This window comes from Mesoplodon bidens (genome assembly GCF_964165515.1).
Source record: "Mesoplodon bidens genome assembly, chromosome: 13".
In the NCBI taxonomy this organism is placed as follows: domain Eukaryota; kingdom Metazoa; phylum Chordata; class Mammalia; order Artiodactyla; family Ziphiidae; genus Mesoplodon; species Mesoplodon bidens.
The window spans coordinates 11,487,924-11,510,635 of NC_138169.1; the positions used below are offsets into that span (position 1 = coordinate 11,487,924).

Here is a 22,712-nt window from a genome sequence, read left to right on the forward strand (position 1 = left end):
AAAACAACACAACAAAATCTTAAGCCAGCAGTTGATAAAGCAGAGGAACATGGATTAGCAGCACCTAATCAGAAAGGAAGATACCCCTAGAAATGAAGGTGAAGGCGGTGGGAATGGTTGAAATTCAGTTTAAGAAGCTCTGAGTTCCCCAGATCTGTCTCCCTACTTCATGCAGCAAGATTGCCAAGATCCCAACCTGGCAAGAGACCAGACATTTCTCCTCTATAGAAGATAAAACGAAAGGTCTCTGGACGAAAGGACTCCAGAACCAGGTCCTACATTAAAAAAAAAAAAAAAAAAAAAAGAGGGAATGAAAAATTAGAAAAGAAAAATAGCTCTTAGTACAAATATTTTTTGTTTTAATGAAAGAGCAGAAGTTAAACTCAATAGAAAGGTTAGAAAATAAAGTTAAGGAAATCGCCCAGAATAGAAGGTAAAAAGATAAAGAAAAATAGGAAAGAAATGAAAATTTAAAGACTGTTATAGGAAGTCTACTATCCAAGTAACAGGAATCACTGAATGCAAGAACAGAAAAAATGGAGGGGAGGAAATCATGCATTATATTATTTACCTATTGCTGCATAAAAAAAATTACCCCAACCACACAGAAACTTGTAACAAACATTTATTCTCTTATCTAGTTCCTGAAGGTCAGGAATCTAGGAGCAGCTTAGTGGGGTGGTTCTGGCTCAGGGTCTCCTCAGAGGCTTCAGTCAAGCTGTCGCGAGGGCTTCTGTCCCATCTGAGGGCTGGACTGGGGCTAGAGGATCCTTTCCAAAGTGACTCACTCACATGGCTGTTGGCAGAAGCCTCAGTTGCTAGCTGGCTATTGGCAGGAGGCCTCAGTTCTTTGCCACATGGAACTCCCCGTAAGGCTTCTTCACATGGTAGCTGGCTTCCCCCAAAGCAAGCGATCCAAGAGAAAGAGAGAGCATGGCTAAATGGAAGTCACGGTGCCTTTGACAGCCCAATCCCAGAAGTGAATTATTATCATTTCCACTGTGTGCTATTGGTCACAGAGACCAATCCTGGTCCAATAATGAGAGTGAACTGTACAAGGTATGACTTGTCAGGAGATGAGGACCATTGGGGCCATCTTGGAGGCTGCCTACCACATCCATGAAATAGGTATGTGTGTATGTGTATATTTATGTATATGTGTATTTCAATTCTCAGAATTTGAGCCTAAGTTTCCAGAATTGAAAAAGCCAACTAACCACTTAGCACAATGGGCCCACACCAGAGCCTACTGTCATGAACTTTCAAAACACCAAGGAGGGACTTTCCTGGTGGTGCAGTTGTTAAGAATCCACCTGCCAATGCAGGGGAACACAGGCTCAAGCCCTCGTCTGGGAAGATCCCACACACCGTGGAGCAACTAAGCCCGTGTGCCACAACTACTGAGCCTGCGCTCTAGACCTGGTGAGCCACAACTACTGAGCCCACGTGCCACAACTACTGAAGCCCATGTGCCCTAGAGCCTGTGCTCCACAACGAAAAGAAGCCATCGTAATGAGAAGCCAGAGCACCGCAACAAAGAGTAGCCCCTGCTCGCTGCGACTAGAGAAAGCCCGCACACAGCAACAAAGACCCAACACAGCCAAAAATAAATAAATAAATAAATGAAGATACACGAATGGCCAACAGGCACATGAAAATGCGCTCAACAACACTTATCATCAGGAAATGAAAATCAAAACCACGAGATATTACCTCACACCTATAAAATGGTTATTAGCACAAAGACAAGAGTTAACAAGTGCTGGCCAGGATATGGAGAAAAGGGAACCCTTGTGCAGTGTTGGTGGGAATGTAAATTTGTGCAGCCACTATGGAAAACAGTACGGAGGTTCCTCAAAAAATTAAAATAGAACTACCATATGATCCAGCGATCTCACTCCTGGGTATATATCCAAAGAAGATGAAATCATTATCTCAAAGAGGTATCTGCACCCCACCTTGTTCACTGAAGAATTACTCACAAGAGCCAAGACATGAGAAAAACCTGTGTTCATTGACAGATGAATGGATAAAGAAAATGTGGTACAGGGAAGTCCCTGGCAGTCCAGTGGTTAGGACTCCACGCTTTCACTGCCATGGGCCTGGGCTTGATCCCTAGTCGGGGAACCAAGATCCCGCAAGCCACATAGCACAGCCACAAAAAAAAAAAAAAAAAAAAAAGGAAAGTAAAACAAGAAAGAAAATGTGGTATATATACAAAATGGAATATTATTCAGCCATAAAAAAGGAAATCCTACCATTTGCAACAATATGAATGAACCTTGAGGGCATTATGTAAGTGAAATAAGTCAGACAAAGAAAAATGCTGTATGATATCACTTACATGTGGAATCTAAAAAAGATGAACTCATACAAACAGAGTAGACGGGTGGTTGCCAGAGGCAGGGCCTAGGAGGTGGGGGAGATGGGCGAAGGTGGTCAGAGGTACAAACATCCAGTTTATTTTGTAAAGCCTGGGGATGTAATGGACAGCAGGGTAACTATAGTTAACAATACTGTACTATACGCTTAGAAGGTGCTAACATCGTAAATCTTAAAAGTTCTCACCACGCACACACACACACACACATAAAATGGTAACTAATAAGATGATGGATATGTTAACTAGCCTTATTGGTAATCACATCACAATACACACATATATCAAATCATGTTGGACACCTTAAACTTGTACACAATGTCATATATCAATTATATCGCGATAAAGCTGGGGAAAAAAGTCAAATAATCAGTAATCAGAATGGCTTCAGACTTCTCAAGGGCAACATTGGAAGCTAGAAAGCAATAACCAGTGCCTTCAAATTCTTGAAGGAAAATGATTTCCAAGCTAGAATTAAACCCTCCAGAATGGAAAACATTGGAAAAGAAACAACCAAATTTTAGAAGCTGAAAAGCAAAAAAAAAAAAAAATCCTGAATTTTAAAACTTGACAATGAAGAACTTGAAAATAATGAACTAGCAGCAAAGGGAACCTCTAGAAATGGAGGTTAAGGGAGGGAGGGGCTGTTTGAAATACAGTTAAGTGCTAAGTACTTAGCAGGCCTTTTCAGTTCTGGAAATATATAGGCCTAAATTCTGGGCATGAAAAATGTAGTTATACCAGCCAAAGCATCAATGAAGAGAACAGAATCAAAGTGTTCTGAATCACGCTTGGTAAGTTACTGCAAGATGCATTTTACCCAAATTGGGGAGGAAGCAGAGAAATAGGAAGACAAGAGAAACAAGAAATGGGAGATCCAAACCCAAAGAGAGGTAATGGGGAGCTCCAGGATGGTGGTGAAGCGGGACCCGAGGGACCACTGTGTGCCAGGCTGCGGGGCAACCAGTCCAGAGTGGAGGTCAGAGGTCCCCAGGGAGGATGCTTTTTCAGAGTGATGAAATGGACGGAATACCTGGCGCATCTCAATGTATTGGGAGGAACTGAGACACTCAGTCAAGGCTTTGAGGTCGAATTTACAATAGTGCACAGAAAAGCAAGCAAACAACAAAACTGTTTTAAAGAGCAAGATGAAAGAAAAAGCAGTCATAGTTTACAACATGACTCAGCTCGGACTAGCATTTATATAGTCATATTATTGTAAACACTGAATACTGACCTAATCAAAATTATGAAAGAACCATATTCTGGGGGAGTAGGGGATGGCTTCCACAGTGGGAATTTAATAGAGAATGCCTAGAACAGAAATATCTAGCATTGGTAACAAGGAGACACAGATAGAAGTTAAATACGAAAATAATCAGCTGGTTGATTCTGGGAAGGGAAATGAAGGAGAAAACAGGGGACTACTGTGTTTTGTGGCCAACTTTGTAGAATCCTTTGACTTTCTAAACTGCAGGTGCATTACTTTGATCTTAGAAAGAGATTAATATGCTGCAATGAGAAATCAGGCAATAGCCAACCTTTCATTCATTCAATAAGCATTTAATGTGTGCCTACAGTATACCAGTCCCTGGGAATTTGGAGGAAAAACAAAAAATGATCCAGGCCCTTTCCTCCCTGGCTCACAGTCCGTTAGGTTTCTCAGCACAGCCAGAGGGGCAACAATTCAAACTCTTCTGTAGTGAGGCTAATATGGTGAAGGAAAGAGGCGTGGACACCTGCTTGTTTTGAATTTCAAGGTCTGTGGCTAGCGGTTACTGTTGGCTTGCCTTGGGCAAGGTTGCTGTGGGCTTAGCCTCAAGTCATGATGGGACCCAAGCAGGTGGGGCAGATGACAACTGAAGTAACAATGAACCCTAACGTGGGCAGTCGGCAACGTGGGATACATTTTCTAAAGCATTAGGGCAACCGAAGGTTTGTTTCAAGCATGAGGGTCACTGGCTGGCTGCTTTGTTGGCATGACCTCATTTAATCCGCACAATAAACTTCTGAGGTGGCTATTATTATTATCTCCACCTTCTAGATAAGGAAACTGGAGCCCAGAGAGGCTATGTGACTTGCCTAAGGTCACACAGCTCATAAGCAGCAGAGCTAAACCTCAAACCCAAGTCTTGAGTCTATGCCCTTCAGCTTTAAGACTGGGATTTTTCTCAGTCATTGGACTAAGAGCTGCAAGACCTGAATTCTAGCTCCTGCTCTACCAATAATTGGCTGAGTGATTTTAGGCAAGTCCCTTCCCTTCTCAATGTCTGTTTCCAGGTGTGAAAAACGAGGGAGTTGACTCAGATGACATCTAAGCATCCTCTATACTTTGGCAGTCTGTGTCAGCAGTAGGGAAAGCCAATGGGAAAAGGAAACACATGAGTGGGGTGCAGCGGTGAACACACTTTTCTCCTCTGAGCCTCAACTGCCTCATCTGTAAAATCAGAGAATCATTAAGACACACCTCTCATGGTTGTTGAGTGTATTAAATAAGACAGCGTATGGAAAGTACTTTAGCACTTGCCTGGGCACAGAGTAAGTGCTCAATCAATACGAGCCCGTATTCATTCCTACTACTCATATGCTTACAGGGCTCCACCACACTTGGATTCCTGAAAGTTCCCATTTCTGGTAAGGTCAAAGTACCATGTTTGTGGGAAGAAGGGGGGATCAAATCACAAGAAAAGGGAGTCGAACAAAATTACTGCCTGACAGGAACCTGTGCTGTTGCCCTTTATTGGTTTTGCATACGACTTAGTTTACCAATACTTTCAGGAGCATGTAAGTGTGAAATTGGAAAGCGTCACCGCAGGACTGCCACAAGCCACTGCACTGGCGATATAAAAGGGGAGGTGGGGGGAATACGCTGGGCCAGGGAGAGGGAGAAAACTAGAGAGATGGAAAGGATAGGAAGGTGAGCCCCAGGTGTGGAAGGACAAAAAGATACGGGGCTGGGGAGCAAACTGGCTTTAAAGTTCAAAGCACACTCATCCAGATTGACTGTTGAACACACACTTCGAGTTTTTAAACATGTCCCCACTGTCCCACCTCTGTGCTTTCCGTCAAACCATTTCCTCTATGTGATTTCCTATTCCCAGCCACGGACACTGCTCAAGGCCAGCCTAGCTTTCAGGCCAAGCTCAAATTTTATTTTCTTTCAGAAGAAATTACAAAGTGTTCATGGTTCATAAGAATATAGACTCTGGGTCGGTGAGACCTGCTTTGGAATTGAGTTGGCTGAACTTGAGGCGAGTTTCTTCACCTCTCAAAACCTCAGCTTCCCAATCTGTAAAATGTAGATACGTAGTAACAACCTCACAGGGTTACAATGAATAATAAATGATGGTGCACATGAAGCCTTAACCATATGCTCAATAAATGTCAGCTGCTGTTATTTTCTCCATCACCCACATTCCAGTCCATTCCCCACACCTATTACATTGAACTAGAATTACTGACAACCATGGAACCGTGCTTCTGTCTCTGAATCCCCCAAAAAAGCCTAGTACACTAGGTAACATGCAATAGATGCTGCATAATAAGTATCATCTGAATTGAATGCAATGACTATCACATTCTCAAGCTCATGATTATTGACTGTTTTGAGTAGAAGAAAAAACATCCCAAGCAATTGGCTACAGGTGACCAGATGATCATGGCAGGGTTCCCAATCTTGTCTGGGATGAGAATGAACCTCTCCAGGAAACCATTCTGTGGCAGGGACCCTTGGGCTCCCATAATAATGAAAACAAGAACAATTAACAACTAACATGTATTGAGGACTTACTATGTCCCAAACACTACCTCTAAGTGCTTTATCCAAAATAAATCAGTTAATCCTCAAATGAGCTCCAGGGGCAATTCTCACCCCCACTTTACAGAGGAAACTGAGTGACCAGCTGCCCCAGTTTGCCAGTATCTGAGGGGGCTCCTCAGACTTTCAGAGCTAAACCCAGAAAAGTCCCAAGCACGCTGGGACGAGTGTGCCCTAACACTGAAGCACACAGATATTAAGTAAATGTCCCAAGGTCAATGAGTGGCCAAATCAGGATGACAAACCCAGGAGCCCCATCACCTCTACTGCAGGCACAAAGGCAAAAATGAACCCACTGAGACAACAAATTAGCCAGGTCATCAAGTGGGCTGTCCACCAGGCTTCTGAGCACAGAGTCTGATGCAAGTAAGTACTCAAATAATTGTCCCAACCGTGTTCTAACCGTGCACTGCCCAGAGCTACCCATATGACCTTAGACAAATCATTATCGTCTCTGGGCCTCAGATGTTTTCCTCTTCAAAATGAAGGGGTCACACTAAATCAGGGATGGCAAATAAATCGGCTCCCTTGCCCAGGGCAGGCAAAAGTAAATGATTAGGCTACTACTTCCCACTCCACCCAGATTTGGGCCTCAGAATCCTTCTCAACCCAACACACTGGGAATTCACAGCCCATTTATAGCTGATGCGTAGCATGATCTCTAAAGCCACCAGCTTTATCTTCACAGTCTGTTGGCACTCAACTAGTTTCCCAGGAATTGCTCTGGTCCCTTAGGATTTGGCACTAACAGACTAACACCCAAGGATAGGGAGCAGTTAGATGGCAGCAGGATGACAATGGAAGGGACAGTCTCCATAGACTGGGCACTCCCTGTGTCCAGTCCTATGCCATGTATACCTCACAGCACAGCACAGTGAACGAGGGCAGGGACTCAAGAGAGACCACCTGGGCTCAGCATCCTGGCTCACCATTTACCAGCTGTGTGACCTTGGGCAAATCACCTGATGTTTCTCGATTTCCTCAACTACACAAGGAGGATTCTAATACTACCTACTTCACAGGATTATGAGGATTCAATTAGTTAATATGTGTAAAATGCCTGGCACGTAGTACGTAGTAGATGTGTTAATACCAGAATCCTCAAAATCACCCTCTGAGGTGGGTATTATTTAACAGATGAGGGAACTGAGATTCGGAGGGATTAAAGTGCCCAAGATCACACAACTAGTTAAACAGCAAAGCCAGATTCAAACACTAATTTCTGAGCCTTTGCTCCGCCACGCTGCATTTCCGTAAACATTCAATGGTGAAATAAGGGATTCTTGATTGTCTGCAGGGCCCTGCCTGTCCTCCCGGGGCTGCTGTGCTTCCACCCTCAGCACCTGCTTTTTCCCTCCTGACACTGCTCTCCTAGCTGGCTCTTGAACACTGCCTGCTTCACCTCCTGGACCATACACACCTTCAGCACAGAGAGAGCGGATACGTACAGAAAACCAGGACACAGACTGCTGGGTCTCCAGCTCCTGGGAAACAGGGGAGAGAATCTTGACAATTCTGATTATTGGTCTTCCCCTATCTGTAAAGCGAATTCTGCTATTTTATACATTTCTATCTTCCGGGGAATTGAGCAAACGCAGATTACAGAAAATGTGTAAAGGGATTAAGCACCTTAGGTACTTATGCTGTATCTTATCTACCTCATTCCCCTAGGGGTCCTCCTAAACATATGTATCTCTGTCTTAAAAATCATAGCTATTCACAAAAATATTCTGGTTAACACTAAAGTTGCTACAGCTAATATATTTTTTGCCATGCCATTATGTCCAGAAAGAGTGAGCTGGTGCCCACGTTTCTAGTTCATTCCATCTAGTGCCTTTTTTTTTTTTTTTTGGCAGCGCCATGTGGCATGCGCAATCTTAGTTCCCGGACCAGGGATCGAACCTGTGCCCCCGGCAATGGAAGTGCGGTGTCTAAACCACTGGACCGCCAAGGAAGTCCCAATATGCCTTCTTTTTAAAAGCTGGGAAAGTGCTTACCCAAAGATGGGGCTTGGAGAGTCTCTAACACTAGTGAGAAAGACCAGAAATTGGTTCCATTCTTGCTTCTGCCCAGGTTGCTGGTGGGAGCTGAGCAGGCAGCTTGCAGCAGGTGACACAGAACCGTGTGCTCTTCCAGCTGGTGACTCCACAGGACGCGACATGGGAAGGTCCACTGACCTCCAGAGCGCAGTAATGGTGCACGACGTCCAGCTCTCAATGCCTCCTACCTCTCCTCCTCACTTTACAGACGATAGGAAAGGCAGGAAGAAAGTGAGTTGGAAAAATACAGATACGTGCTTCCCTCCAAAGTCTCTCTCGTTGCTTGTGAGATAAAGTCAGCTCCATCAAGACCCATTACTCTCCATGTTCTAAACGGTTCCTTCCTTTGTGAAACTGTCACACTCGTGCCTTTTCAAAGGAAACAATCTCTTGGCCGGGGACTTGACTCTCTCAACTCTAATGCCAAGGGAGGACCCCAGAGTTATCCGGCAAGGGGAAGGGTCTCACCAAATAAGAGTGTTTTTACCTCTAAAATTTGCTCTGGATGTGTGTCCGAGAGGTGAGAACAGATAAACTCCCAGGGAAGCACTGGAGGAGAAAGGTGAGAATGCTGAATGTGATTTTAACAGATGGGGTTGGGAAAGGACAGCAAAGGGTAGTAGGCAGGAAAGCTGGCTCAGATTCCAAAAGATGTGGACTCGGCCACTCAGTGTGTGACCTTGGGAAAGTTACTGAACCATCTTCTGTGACTAACAGAATCTCTTTCCTCCTCCGAAAACTGGTGATAACAACAGTGTATTCTCTCCAGGGTTGTCATGAGGCTTCAATGAGATGACGCAGGTGAAGGGCAGAGTGCCAAGAACTGGAGCCATTCTTACTAACCAGTCTGCCTCTCTCGGCCCATCATGTGACACTAACACTGTCTGACAGCTAACATTCACGGAGCACTTACTATGACCAGGCACAGTGGTGACCTCTGGGTTTCAAAGGAGAATTAAGTCTTGGCTCGATTATATTTGACGTATAAAGAGTACTCAGTTAAAAGGCAGATACTAACGTCGAGGGCAAGCCCCGTTTTCCTTGGTAACAAACAGGAAGGCGAGATGGTTGACCTGAGTCTGCTTTTTGGCCTCTCCCACTTAGCCACACCCTCTGCTGCCAGCTCTTGCATCCCTGGTCAGCAGTCCCTAGCCTACATCAAGGACTTGGCTCTTCTAGAACAAATATGGAAGGACCCATAGATCTGAAGAACTTGAAGGCTAAGGTGATTAAAACAGAGAAAACTTGTCGGGCTAGTAGTTACCCTAGCGAGGAGCGGTAACTGGAAGAAAGCCTACGGAGCTCATGGACGCTGGTGACGCTGTCTCTCGGTCTAGATGCTGGTTACATGGACGCTGGTGACACTGTTTCTTGGTTTAGATGCTGGTTACGTGCATGTGTTCACACTGAGAAAACAACTTCTACAATTAAGACTTGTGCACTTTTCTGTATGAATGTTATGTTACAATAAAAAATTATTCGGATCGTGACTGCCCCTCTCCATTATCCAAAGCATGAAGCAGCCCTTCCCAATGGGTATTACAAGTACAACTGGGTTGCAAGCACAAGACGTCAGTCCCCGGTGGCAGCAAGCGGCCTTATCACTTTACGCGCTGGGAGCTGTGGAAATACCATGATGTTTGGTGAGACTGACAAGTCCTGCTCTCGAGTATCCAATGAATAGCATCCTCCTCATAAGACCAGTTTACCTTAAGGTTTTTCCTATCTAAGGTCAATTTTATTCACTTTATTTTTTTAATTTTTTGGCTGCGTTGGGTCTTCGTTGCTACGCACGGGCTTTCTCTAGTTGCGGCGAGCAGGGGCTATTCTTCATTGCAGTGCGCAGGTTTCTCACTGCGGTGGCTGCTCTTGTTGCAGAGCATGGGCTCAAAGTGCACGGGCTTCAGTAGTTGTGGCTTGCAGGCTTAGCTGCTCCGTGGCATGTGGGATCTTCCCGGACCAGGGCTCCAACCCGTGTCTCCTGCATTAGCAGGCGGATTCTTAACCACTGTGCCACCAGGTAAGTCCCTATTTACTCCATTTTTAATCAGATTCTTTTATCCTCTCCAACCAGGAGACAGCTGGCTACATTTAAGGGTCGACACCCCTAGACTGATCTTTACAAACCTGAGAGTCAGTCTTGGACATCACTCCGTATCTCACCCTTCATAACGAGCAGATGTCTAGTAGGTCCCTCCCTCTTCCCCAACTTCCTTCCTTCCCAATTACTGGAGGGAAAACCTAAAATAAATTTCAATCATTTGTCAAGTCAATGGATATACAAGTCAATGGATATAATTTCAGTAAAAATATACAGACTACGTGCTGGTTTTCTCTTTGAAAGTTTATTGTCATTAAAAAAAAATAAAACCCTCTACTTGTTACATTCACCTCTCAGAACATTTAATGTACCAGTTAATGATGTTATTGTAAAAAAAAAGCCCACCAACTGCTTGCAATGGCTCTAAGTTATCATTATTATTTTTTGCCATGTTCTGGTATTATAGTGGTTTAAACTCTTTGGGAAAAAATGGTGCAACATTAAGTAGCAAGATTTCAAATTCCCAGATTAGAAACAATTTTTATATCAGGAGGAATTTTAGTAAAAAATCCAACGATAAAAGGAAATGTTAATAGAAAAACAAAAATACTGTAAAAAATAGGATTCCCCCCACCCAGCCCCAAGTTAGGTTAAAAAAAAAAAGTGGAACCAATCCCACCCCCCCATATTTCTCTTAGAAAAGTCACCCAGTCCTAAATGCAGGGTCTTACACACCAATACAAGTAGCCTGATTTGCAGACCAGCCTCTGGGATCTTACACTGGCCCCAGTCTGAAGTTTTTTTTTTCAAACCTTAAGGTAAGTTAGGTAGTTAGACTTCCATAAATACTGGTATCCGAATGAATGAAAACATCCTGACTTTGGTATGGCTACAGAAATCTGGAAACTGTTCAAGAGGACACTGGCTTAGAGAGGGAGTTGAGGGAAGCACACAACAACCCCCAAGTGGAGGTAAAATAAACATTAGGCCACACCCATAGCAAACACTGTGTAATACCTGAGGCTGATGCCTTGAACGAAACACATGTAAAGGTTCTTGATCAGAATCACACACATACAGCTTCTTGAACAGAGTAACACACATACAGGTTCTTGATCAGATTAACACATGTATAGGTTCTTGATTGGAATTGTCTGGACCAAACTTTATCCAAGTTACCACTTGCAGGAAACAGTTTGAATTTGGTAATTCATCCAGTGCCCTGGAGTCCAAGAAGAGACAAAGACGTTTTGGAAGAAGAATAACCATCCGGGCTAAAAGCCAGGCCCCTCTTATTCTAGGAAGCTCAAAGTCTGTTTTTTCCTTCTCTCGTTCGATTTTGCCCATCACAAAAGCACCTACATCTCCCAACAAGGGGGATCTTCCACCCCAGGTCACCACAGGGGCCTGTCTGAGGGGAAGAACTGCTGATTTTTCATCCCTGGAGTGACTCAATAAAAAGCAAGTCTTCCGGGATCAGGAATATAATTTGCGTTGCTGTGTCTCAAGTGTACTTTACGGTTTCCTTCCCTCATTTTCACTAGATCATGATTGTTAAAGGTTGTGAGGATACTGAGAAGGCAGCGGTGGGGCTGCAACCATGCCGAAGTGTGGCCTCAAACATCCTCAAATTTACTGAAAAGGGTAAAGTGCCCGGTCTTCAGATCACCAGTTACTTCATGAAAGCACAAAGGACCCACCAGACAAGGCAAGAAAACAAGGCAACTTGCTGCTGCATCCATGCAGAAAAGTAGCTATCAATACAATCCTTCCCCAAAAAAACAAACTTTGGTGCAGTGTTAGGAAGACAAGATAATCATTAAAAAAAAAAAAAATTAAAATAAACCACCTTCGATGGTAACACACACTAAATATATCTAAATAAATTTCCATCACAGGGCACAAGGGGATAACAAAGAGCTCCCCGATATTATGGGAGGTAACACACACCACAGTGACAATTCAATCAAGAGAGAGCCTCCCTTACAGCAAAGGCCGCCAAGAAGAAACAAAAGGTGAAGCCCCTGTTTACTGTCGATCTGGTTCACTATTGCAAAGATCATAATCATGGGGGGCTGGGAGGCAGAGAAGAAACTCAGAACGCCAGGTAATTTTCATAAACAGCCTCATCTGTCCTGTTCTCTAAATGAGACTCCAACACCAGAAAAAAATGAGAGGAAAATTGGATTATAAATGAAAAATAAAATGTATCTGTACACGTCTTTACTCTGAGTCAGTAAGTAGGGTTTGGTCTCTGTTGAAGCCAGGACTCTGGAGAAGGTGATTTACTTGTCATCACAGCTCTACAACTAGCTGTGGGGTGTGTACATCAAGAGACAACACGAAGACAATCACTTGAGACCAAGGGAATTACTTACAAAGATTGCCCAGGATGTATAAGGTCTACTGATTGCCCATAGAGATGCTAATACTTGCTCTAACCCCAAATACTTTAAACATCTTAAGGTGGCAACTAGAATATCAGAAACAAAACAAGAAAATCATCACCCAGTGAGTTATTTCTGCCATTATGGGAATGAGGGAAAGGGAGCAGGGCAGGCTGTTTCACCAGGATTCATTAGGGAGAGTGCAGGTTTAGCGGCAGCCAACGGCCTTCCCCGTCTGCAACCTGCGGCCAGATCTCCTGGGAGCCCGGGAGTGCTGACAAGGTTCCATGGGTTCAGAATGGCCAAGGCAACACGGGCATCAGCGACGAGAAGAGTGCGATGTGAGTTACCAGTGAGAGTCTACAGATCACTGATGACTCCACCAACCATCTCACCTCCCCACCGACCACAGACAACCCGGATCACCAGCCGGCAGCAGGTGCCACCTCATCTACTTGGGAGCAGGAGAGAGGAGGGAATTACAAACGAAAGCTTCTGAAATGACCGCTTCTTGTTCCAGCCTGAGCTAGAACAAATGCGTTTGAATGAACCACTTGCTTTAAACAACATTTAAAATATGGAACCTTCAGCACTTTATGATATGAAACGCCCCCTTCCCTCAACCCCATTACTGCAGTGCACGTCGTCTCCCAGGCGAATTTTTCTGTCTTTCAGCCGGTGGAATGGATGGCATACGCCAGATGTTACACAAGGCATTCATTTCTCCGAGAAGGCTTAGAGCCAGGAGAATTAATCTCCTTCTGCTAGGACCTCTGCCCCAAGCTTCTGGGGAAACGGTGAATTGGGCTTGACAAGGAAGGTAGCTACATGACCCACTAATCAGATTCAAAACATGAAAATGCACCGAGGAGGGTACCCCTTCCCACTCCTCATCATGACAGCAAGACCTAGATAATTAAGAGAGACGTCCCTGCAAACTCAAAGGAGGCTTTAAAAAAAAAAAAGACAAAGTATAAGCAAAAAACAAAGAAATCAGTAAAGCAAACTCCCAATTCTCCTGAAAGTAAAATAGTCTCATGGTGACGGATGACTGGAAGAAGTCGAGGCAGGGAAAGAATGACACAAAGGCGGGAAGTGCCTGGCCACAAGGGCGCCTTGCAGAATCCACCACAGTGTTCTCCATTTTCCAAGGCCAAGCAAGTAGCAAGTCCCAAGTTAAAAACTTTCTATTAAGAGCAAAACAAAACCAAAAACCATTCCAGAAAAGGGGTCAAGGGAAGCACAACACTGGAGAAAGTCAGGCCGCTGACCTCCGGCGGATCACGAAGAGCCCGCGCTGAAGCTGGCCCAAGTAAATCCTCATCTTGGTGCTGTCGCTTGTCTTCCTCACCCAGATCTGCAGGGGAGATGGAAAAGGAACAGGATGAGAGGCTAATCCTGAGGGGAAAATGTTCCAGAGCATCGGGATGTTTGCATGAATTAGGTGTAGCCAGACAGCTGGCAACCTCTTCCTGTCAACCCGTGAGGAATTCACAGGCCTTGACCTCTGGCCTCCTAAAGGCATGCCTCCACCACAGAGAGCAGGCATCACCCTTGAACTCATTTCTCTTACACCTTTGAGTAAGAAAATGGAAAGCACGGTGTTCTTGAGTTCCATTCTTGCCTTCATCTTAAAGACTCTTTTTTTTTTTTTTTTTTTTAGACTTCACTGTGTAGCAGGTGGGCTCTTAGTTCCCCGACCAGGGATCGAACCCGTGTCCCCTGCACTGGGAGTGTGGAGTCTTAACCACTGGACCACCAGGGAAGTCCCCTTAAGGACTCTTTTTGATATGGTATGATTATAGTATTATCAACATTCAAGACACATATATTCATAAACTTACAATCAAATTAGAAAATATTTTCCTTGCCCCTAGGGACTTCCATAGTATAGCCTTTCAATTCTCTGGTTTCCTGGCAATTAAGGCTAATGGTCCTAACAGCAAAAGATAGAAAAATTAACAACAAAAGAAATGCCCACGGGTGAGCAAAGGCCCAATGAGGATGCTGAGAAGGCCAAATTAGCTTAAGACAGTCCTTCCCTCCTGACCGCATCATTCTCCCACAGATGGGATCAGACGTCTGGCACTGTACAGGGCAGATGTATTCTTCCCTAGAACTGAAAACGAGCTCTTCCAGCATGGGGCCTGCCAGAGCTGCCAAGTGCACCTGGTATGTGGCATCCTGTAGCCAGGGAGGGCAAGGAGAGCTGCCACCTCGGTCACCTGACCCACTTGCGGGGGAGATTACTGGGGGCCAGACACTGTGCTGACCAAACTGACCAAGCTCCTTCATCCTCAGAACAATCCTATGGAGTAAGTACTGTTATCACCCCCATTTTACAGAAGAGCAACACTGAGTCCACTTGTCCAATGGGAATCCTGGCATCTGACATCAAAGCCCCTTGCTCTTCTTACCTGGTTCCCTGCTTTCTCACCCCTTCTCTCATCCATGTTATTAACACATGATCAGATGGAGACAAAAGCATAAGTTTTTTAAAGATCTGCATCTCACCTATATATGCAAGTACAAGTTTACAAATATAGCTCCTCCTTTGCCCATTCAGTTGTCAGGTTTAAAAAAGCTTATTCAGGGCTTCCCTGGTGGCGCAGTGGTTAAGAATCTGCCTGCCAATACAGGGGACAGCTTCGATCCCTTGTCCAGGAAGATCCCACATGCCTCGGAGCAACGAAGCCCTTGCACCACAACTACTGAAGCCTGCGCACCTAGAGCCCACGCTCCGCAACGAGAAGCCACTGCAATGCGAAGCCTGTGCACCACAACGAAGAGTAGCCCCGCTCACCGCAACTAGAGAAAGCCCACACGCAGCAACGAAGACCCAACACAGCCAAAAATAAATAAATAAATTTATTTTTTAAAAAAAGCTTATTCAGAAAAAGAGAAAGCTATTCTCAGTTTCATATTTCCTTACTGTGATTATTTAACAACAAAGAGACTTTAAAGTCAAATACACTTGTTTAAAAATAAAGACCTCACCTGAGGCTGAGCCTCTGAAGGACCTTGCAGAACCATTTTAAACTGAAAACTGACCCCAAGGAGGGCTGAAGAGCCAGTCACCGACATGCTCAGACCCACGCACCAAATATGCTCAGAGTCAAGTTATGCAGAAGCCAAGTAGCTTCAGTGTTACTTAGGATTTCACCTGAAAAAATGAGCTGGAATACTTCCAAGAAGTGAGAAATGTTTTCCCTGTTGCAAGCCTCCGACGCACTGAGGCTTCTCCCCTCCAGGAGACATGTCTCAGTGTCACCGTTTCCTTGTCAGACTTCGCTAACACTCTATTATGTCAAAGGGTGACAATCTTCAACAGAGAGAGAGAAAAAAATCTAACTTGCATTTCTGTTTCCCTGAAAAGTCCTGAGGTGTCACAGAGAATAATGCATGGGTTCTGAAATTAGGTTCAGGGACGAGGAGGCCACACGCCCTCTGTGCAGCAGCCCACACAACCAGGCACACGTGCTCTGCTGTGAAACTGCAAAGCCCCCTGCCAGGGCAGCGGCTCTGAGATGCCCTGTTCCGACCTGGCTTAGGGTGACACACAGATCACGAGCCCAGAGGAAAATGACATTCATATATCTGGAAGGCTCTCCCTAACTTCTAAGTGAACAATCACTTTGCCAACTAGTCACATTTGAGGGCATTTTCAATTCAGGAAGCTGGGAGAATAGAATAGGCTTAAGTTATTTCATAATCCACCTTCATTAGACTTACTATGCATTGGCACGAATAAGTTACAGAGGTAGACACATAATAATCAATTTCTTTGCAGACATTTGTGGACTGATAAAAGATCAAGCCAAATAAGCTATTAACGTTTCAAACTGTTTTTTGACTATTAAAAATACCAGTTACACACTGCTGACACCCTCCTAAAGAAGGGTCAGCTGGAGAGCTCACAGGCTAGTCACATCATCCTTCAGCATGACCCTAAGAGCTGACTTTCAACCAGCTCCCATCCTATAAGAGAGACTGGAGGAGACCAGTCCCTAAGGGTATGAGCCTGGTAGCTCACTGTTCAGAAGCACAACAGGACACGTCGGATTAGAGAGACGGCAGGTGAAGAGTAGTGTGTGGGTCAGATCAGGCCAGCACCCATTTACTGAACACTTACTGTGTGCCAGACCCTGTGCCAGGTGCCTTGTTAGATCCTCAGAGCATGAAACAAATCTGAGTGCACATGAAAGCTCGAGAGAAATAACAGCAAAGACAGAGTATGCTCCAACGGCAAGTCCCATCCTCAGCAGATGGCTGCCTCAATAAGAAGCAGGATTTGAACGTGCAGACATCACACCAACTTGCCTTGTGTCCTTTCCTGCAGTCTATCACAGTGGTGCCCAACTCAATTACTCTGCAGGGAGTTCACAAAACCACAAGGCTTACACAAACCCGCATAAACTGCAGTCATACAAAGTAAGGGATTTTTAAGGGTGATTTTGCCTATGTGCAATTTCAGCCTCAAAGTGCTGACTTTAGAATCTAAACCACATACAACACTGTGATTCCACCGTACTTTCTTGGTGGCACTCCCATTGCAGGTTTGTTCCATTTTGCTTTCCTAAAGGGTGACAGAGGTTCAGTCTTACCTCATTGGCTCCGACAGAGCTGATCACACAACTCAATTTCTGGTTGTCCTTTGACTCCAGATAGATGGCCTGGCTCTTGTGGTACCTGCGGGAAAAAAGACACACATTTATTTTTTTAACCACTTCATTGAGGTATGACTGACATGTGAGAAGTAGTACGTATTTAATGTATACAACTCAATGAGTTTCGGGATAAGTACATACCTGTGAAACCATCACCAGCATCAAGGCCATAAACATAATCCACCTCCTCCCAAAGTTTTCTCCCACCCTCTATTATAACTATTGTTTTGTGGCTTTCTTTCCTTTTGTGGTAAGAATATTTACCATAAGGTTTACCCTCTTAACAAATTTTAAGTATACAGTATTGTTAAGGGCCCAAATTTAGAAAAGGAATAAAGAAAGGACACAAAGGAGGGAAGAAAAAAAAAAAACACAACAAAAAATATAATTAAAGGAATCTTAATTTATAGTTGAGGAACAGCCTGGATTTCAGGTTTAATTTACAGGCTTCCATCCTTGGATTAGATCAGATGACCTCCTAATCTCCTTCTAAGTCTAAAAATTACATTCTTGGTTCCACTGCAGAGTGGAAAAGAGGGCCAAGGAAAGGGCTAGAAAACTAACTCTGTATTTTAGTTTTTTATTTGAACTATATGACCCAGTTCAAAAAGTAAATTATAATTTTTTAAGTAAAACCTCTGTCCCCACTTTCTGCCTCCACCCCAAAACACTGAGGAGGGTTGGGTGGACAAAATGAACAGGTGGGCTTGAACAGACTGTCCCGTTATATACTTTCTATTTGTCCAAGTAAGTCATCAACAAGAAGGCAAGCCAAATTCAGTCCTTACTTTGATCACTCATTCAGCAAATACTCATTAGCCACTTGTTGTGTACCACTGACCACCCTGGAGGGTGGAGTGGACAGTGAACAAGGCCACAAGGTCCCTGCCGTCAGGAGCTTCAAATACAGTGGCAGTGACAAATATGAAATAATCACACCTGGAAAGTACTAACTAGGTGAAGTTCTGACTGTTAGACTTGCACCAAAGGGTATCTAATTTGGCCTGGTCAGTCGGGAGGGCAGCTCTGAATGGAGTAGATAAGACAGACTCCCCCCTTTCAGTCCCTGCATCTATTCTGTAGTGTAGGACCACCCTCACCTTCTTCTACAAGTTCAGGGACAAGGCAGAGGATGAAAAGTGAGGAAGCCAGGGCCAAAGCCCAAATGAGTCAGTAACAGCTGCCACAGGAGGAAGGAGCAGCTACTGGGTGACAGGAGTTGGAAACATCAGCTGAGCTGCTGCTGGCAGCCCTGGCCTAGGCCAGCCCAGTTCAGTCAAGATAACCTTTGGTTCATTCTGGCTGCAGAGAGTTGGCTTAACAGACCCACTAACTCATATAACTTCCACCAAAACACATCTCCCAGCAAAGCACTGCATCTAACCATTATTTCTGTGGGGGAAGAAGACAGACTCTGTTTTGCTGGTACAGTGAAATAATCCACTGCTAAGATATCACAGTAAAGGAGGTACTTCACTCCCACAATGGGCTTTTTCCAATCAAGGTTCTAAACATTCTTTAACCTGCTACTTAGGAGCGGAAAACTCAAGTTTCCAAGTCAATTTACTTCCTGAGAACACCATTAAAGGAAATCAAATCATAAATTCAATTAGAACAGCGAGACTCGTTTAGACCCAGCTTGAAAGCTGCTTTTGGCCAGGGATTAGGTGGTAAACTGGGTCAGGGGACCTCCATTATGCTAAATATGTAATATTACAAGGTCTGAATTAACAAAGTGCATGAGGAAAGGTTCAATTAGTTCACAGAAAACTCAAACTTGAGTTTCCCTCCCACATCTAAGCCAACCATCCTATGTAAATGGTAATGTCTTGAGTAATGGTTAGAATAAAAACAGAAGGGGAGAACATTCACAGTTATTCTATGGGGGTTGTGAGTTATTAAAGAGATAAAAACACAAAACAACATGCAACTAGCCTCAAGTCATCCTGATACTACTTTCTAAATAAAGAAAGGTCATGGGTGTGGTGTAGTATATTACTAGTGTGGAAATGTGGTCAATATACTGCTCAGTCAAGAAAAAAACTACGTCCCTTATGTCCCTGTGTGCGTAATACAACATAATGCGTGTTACATGTGTATCATATACACACATACATAAAAATCGGTAAATTTATATTAAAATGTCTATTAAGTGTATATTAAAATTTCATAAAAATATAAAGTTTTATAAAAATATAAAAGAATGATATTCTTTTTATTGCATAGCTTTCTTCTTTCCAGAATAAACAGGTATTACTTGTAATCAAAGAGTAAATAGTACTTTCTTATAAGTTATGGTACTGAAAAACACCAAAGTAACCAAAGGGCAGGAAGAAAACTTAATGTCACAAATTAATGTCTTAGTGTCTGTTAAAGACAACTCTGGGAGACAAGTGAGACAACTCTCCTGAGACATGCTGCATTTTCCTTCAGATGCACTCAGCACCCAAACCCCTACCCATCCGACTGGCTTTAAAGTAAACATCAGGAGTAAACTATGCAATGTGGTCTACTACCCCTGGAAAGCGGTCTGGGACCTGCACATCTGGCCACCTCCCAAATCCGCCTGCTCTGGGACCACCGGATGGTGGTGGCCTGAATGCCCAGCAGTGCTCCATGTGCTCCCTGGGCTCCACAGGAGAGCTCACCAGCGTGTTTCCCAAACCAGCTGATTCCCAGGTCCTCGTGAAGCAGAGGCCCTGGGACCTCCAGCGGTTATCAGGCACCACACAATGGTCTTGGGGAACCATTATCCCTGGATATCAAATCTAGTAAATTACCCAAATTCCCTGGGGGAAAAAAAAAAGTCCTCAGAAATTAAAGTGCTCATGCTGGGTCGGCGGTTTCAACATGAAACCAAACAGTATATGACAACCATAACATACAAACTTACTTGCTGATTTCTAAATACTAATTAAAAGGAGGGGGGATTCAGAATATGTTTAGACACAAAAAAATGTTAAAAAAACAAAAATAAAGTTAAATTAGTAAAAATGTACATTATCACTTTTTTTTTTTTTTTTTGCCAATTAACCTGTTTTACAAGCTACAACTCATCTCTGCTGAAAAAACACTTTAAATAGCCTCAGAGAACAAGCCCCAAATGTCAAATTGACTTTATTACTAATGGAAATCCTCACCTGGGAATCCCTACAGTTAAGTTCTTAAAGCTCTGCCTCTACTGTTAAACCTGACAAACTAGAACCACCGCTACTATTATGGAAAAAAGCAATTTCTTTAGAAGGTGGGTCAAAAAGTGGGGCAGGGAAGGGGTAGAATTAATTTAATTTTGTATCCTACTGGGAATACTGATATTAACGCGTCATTTCCCCAAAAAAACCCCATGAATACCATGTTACAACTACAGGACTTTAAGGAATCCTGATTCTAGCTGTAAAGAGTCACTGTTTTGAGTTAATCTCTCGTGTCAGGCGAAGGCTGGAGGGTTAAATCCACCCATACAAGTGGGTGACTTCACTGAATTCACTTCAGCAGTGCTGGATTTAAAGTGAGGGAAGAAAAAACAGTCCACCGGCACCATCAGTGAGTTACTTTAAAATCTCAGCTACTTTCGCAGTACTTTCTAAGAAGGGTCATTAGTTCAAATCAAAATGTGAGGAAAACTTACAGGATATACAATGTCTTAAAAGCAGTATGAGACCCAGGACAAGGGAAGATGCTTATCTTTCAAAATGAAATGTAGCTTGATAAGCGTTCAGGCCAAGATGGGAAGCCCAAACCACGCCCATTTTGCTGAAGTCATTTAAAACTGAATGAAACATGTTTTGCCAGAAATACTGTTTCACCAAAGTACTCCACATCACTGGAAAGAGCAGAAAGTGATTCAGCCGACCTCTCAGCCACAGGCCACAACTGCTGGAAAAGAAGGAAGAATGAAAGCCTCCAAACTGACAAGGACACAAAAGCCAAACATCAGGAGCCTGGTGAGACCTGAGAGGCCGGTCCTGCAGAGGACTCCTGGCAAACACCTTCCTGATGCGTGGGGGGGGGGGGGGGACCTGCCTTTCAGCAGATGAGTCATGAACCTGACCTCCAAGGCCAAAGAAGGGAAACACACAGAATACAGAAAACAACAGTCTCGATATTTAACAAGAGAGTAAGCAACTTTAAAGTCACTAAAATAGTAAAATGCTCCGAGACACTGGACAGATTTCTGCCGCCACTGGGAGAAAGACAGTGATTGTGACATTCCTCCAAAATGCTTAGGTGATCTACCACATCCCACTTGACCACTGTCTACATTAGGAAACACCAGTCACCGTGGGTCCTTTCTTTAGAAAAACAAGAATTTTATTTTACTGCATTTTCATCCTCAAGACATGTCTCACAAAGTCTAAGGATTAAGCCTTAGAAGGAGGAAGATCAGAAGCAATGCAATGACAAAATGAACATCATTTGAAATATCACGTGGCTTTAAGACTCACAGCTCCGTAAAAATGTTAGTGATAAATCTTATCATTTTTGAAGATGGTTCTTATGTGTGGGCTTGATCTTTAAAGGTTACTTGGTTTTCATTATTAGAAACATTTTTCATTTTATTTTGCCCCTCAGGGTGCTGAGCTGTCAGGGCCTGCCACCTAGTGGTGCTGTGTTCTGATAAGTTATGTTAGGACACAACATACCTGGCCTCTGAGAACAACGGTCGTCAAATGAGAGGGGCACCAGTCACTAAGATCAGGGTTACAGGGGGCAGTCAAGACGGCACGCAGCTCCTCACAACTAGGGCACCGACCAGGCACCAGTGGGGGACTATGGACACCTAAGGGGACGGGAGGAACCCCCAGCAACCAGGTAGGACGTGGGGCGTGGGGGGAGTGAAGGGGGAGAAGTGGAGGCAGGACAGGACTGGTGCCCCTGAGAGGCAGCTGGGGGAGGGGAAGGGGTCACTCGCCCCAAGGGGGAAATTGGGGGAACACTGGGAGGGCAGAGGATTAAAAAGGAGTGTGGCCAGGTTCCCCCTGCCCACTTGGGCCCCCAGGAACCTGCTGAGATCCCGGGCCTGATCCGCTGCCCAGAGGCGCCCTCCAGCCACGCAGGTCCTGAGGGAGTGGGAGGGAGGGAAAGGGGAGCAAAAGTAAAGGCCAGACCTCTGGGACCAGCACCCCTGAGGGGCGGCTGGGGGAGGGGAGGAGTTCCTACACCCAGCGGGACCCACCCATGGTTAGGGGTCCAGCGATGAGGGAGACCCTGGGGAAGATGGTGGGGGAGGGGCGCGAAGGAACGGAGTGGAACGGGGCCAGCACTTTCCCTGTCCGCTTAGGCACCAGGGAGCCCAGCAGGCTGGGTCCTAATCCCTTGACCTCGGGGCCTCCCTCTTGCCTCACAGAGCCCAAGCCCTGCCCCACACCCCCACCCAGAGC

General features: G+C 44.5%; 1 protein-coding gene across 1 annotated transcript in view; it reads right to left on the minus strand.

Annotated features, from left to right (window-relative positions):
• Positions 1-10,562: 10,562 nt before the first annotated feature.
• SUDS3 (SDS3 homolog, SIN3A corepressor complex component) overlaps positions 10,563-22,712 on the minus strand; it is a 41,525-nt gene continuing 29,375 nt past the window's right edge. Inside the window, exons 11-13 of the mRNA XM_081251623.1 lie at positions 17,269-17,353; positions 13,936-14,021; positions 10,563-11,499 (exon numbers count right to left, since the gene is read on the minus strand). Of these exons, the coding sequence (XP_081107749.1) occupies positions 11,394-11,499; positions 13,936-14,021; positions 17,269-17,353 (277 nt within the window). The 3' untranslated portion in view covers positions 10,563-11,393. The remainder of the gene's footprint in view (positions 11,500-13,935; positions 14,022-17,268; positions 17,354-22,712) is intronic.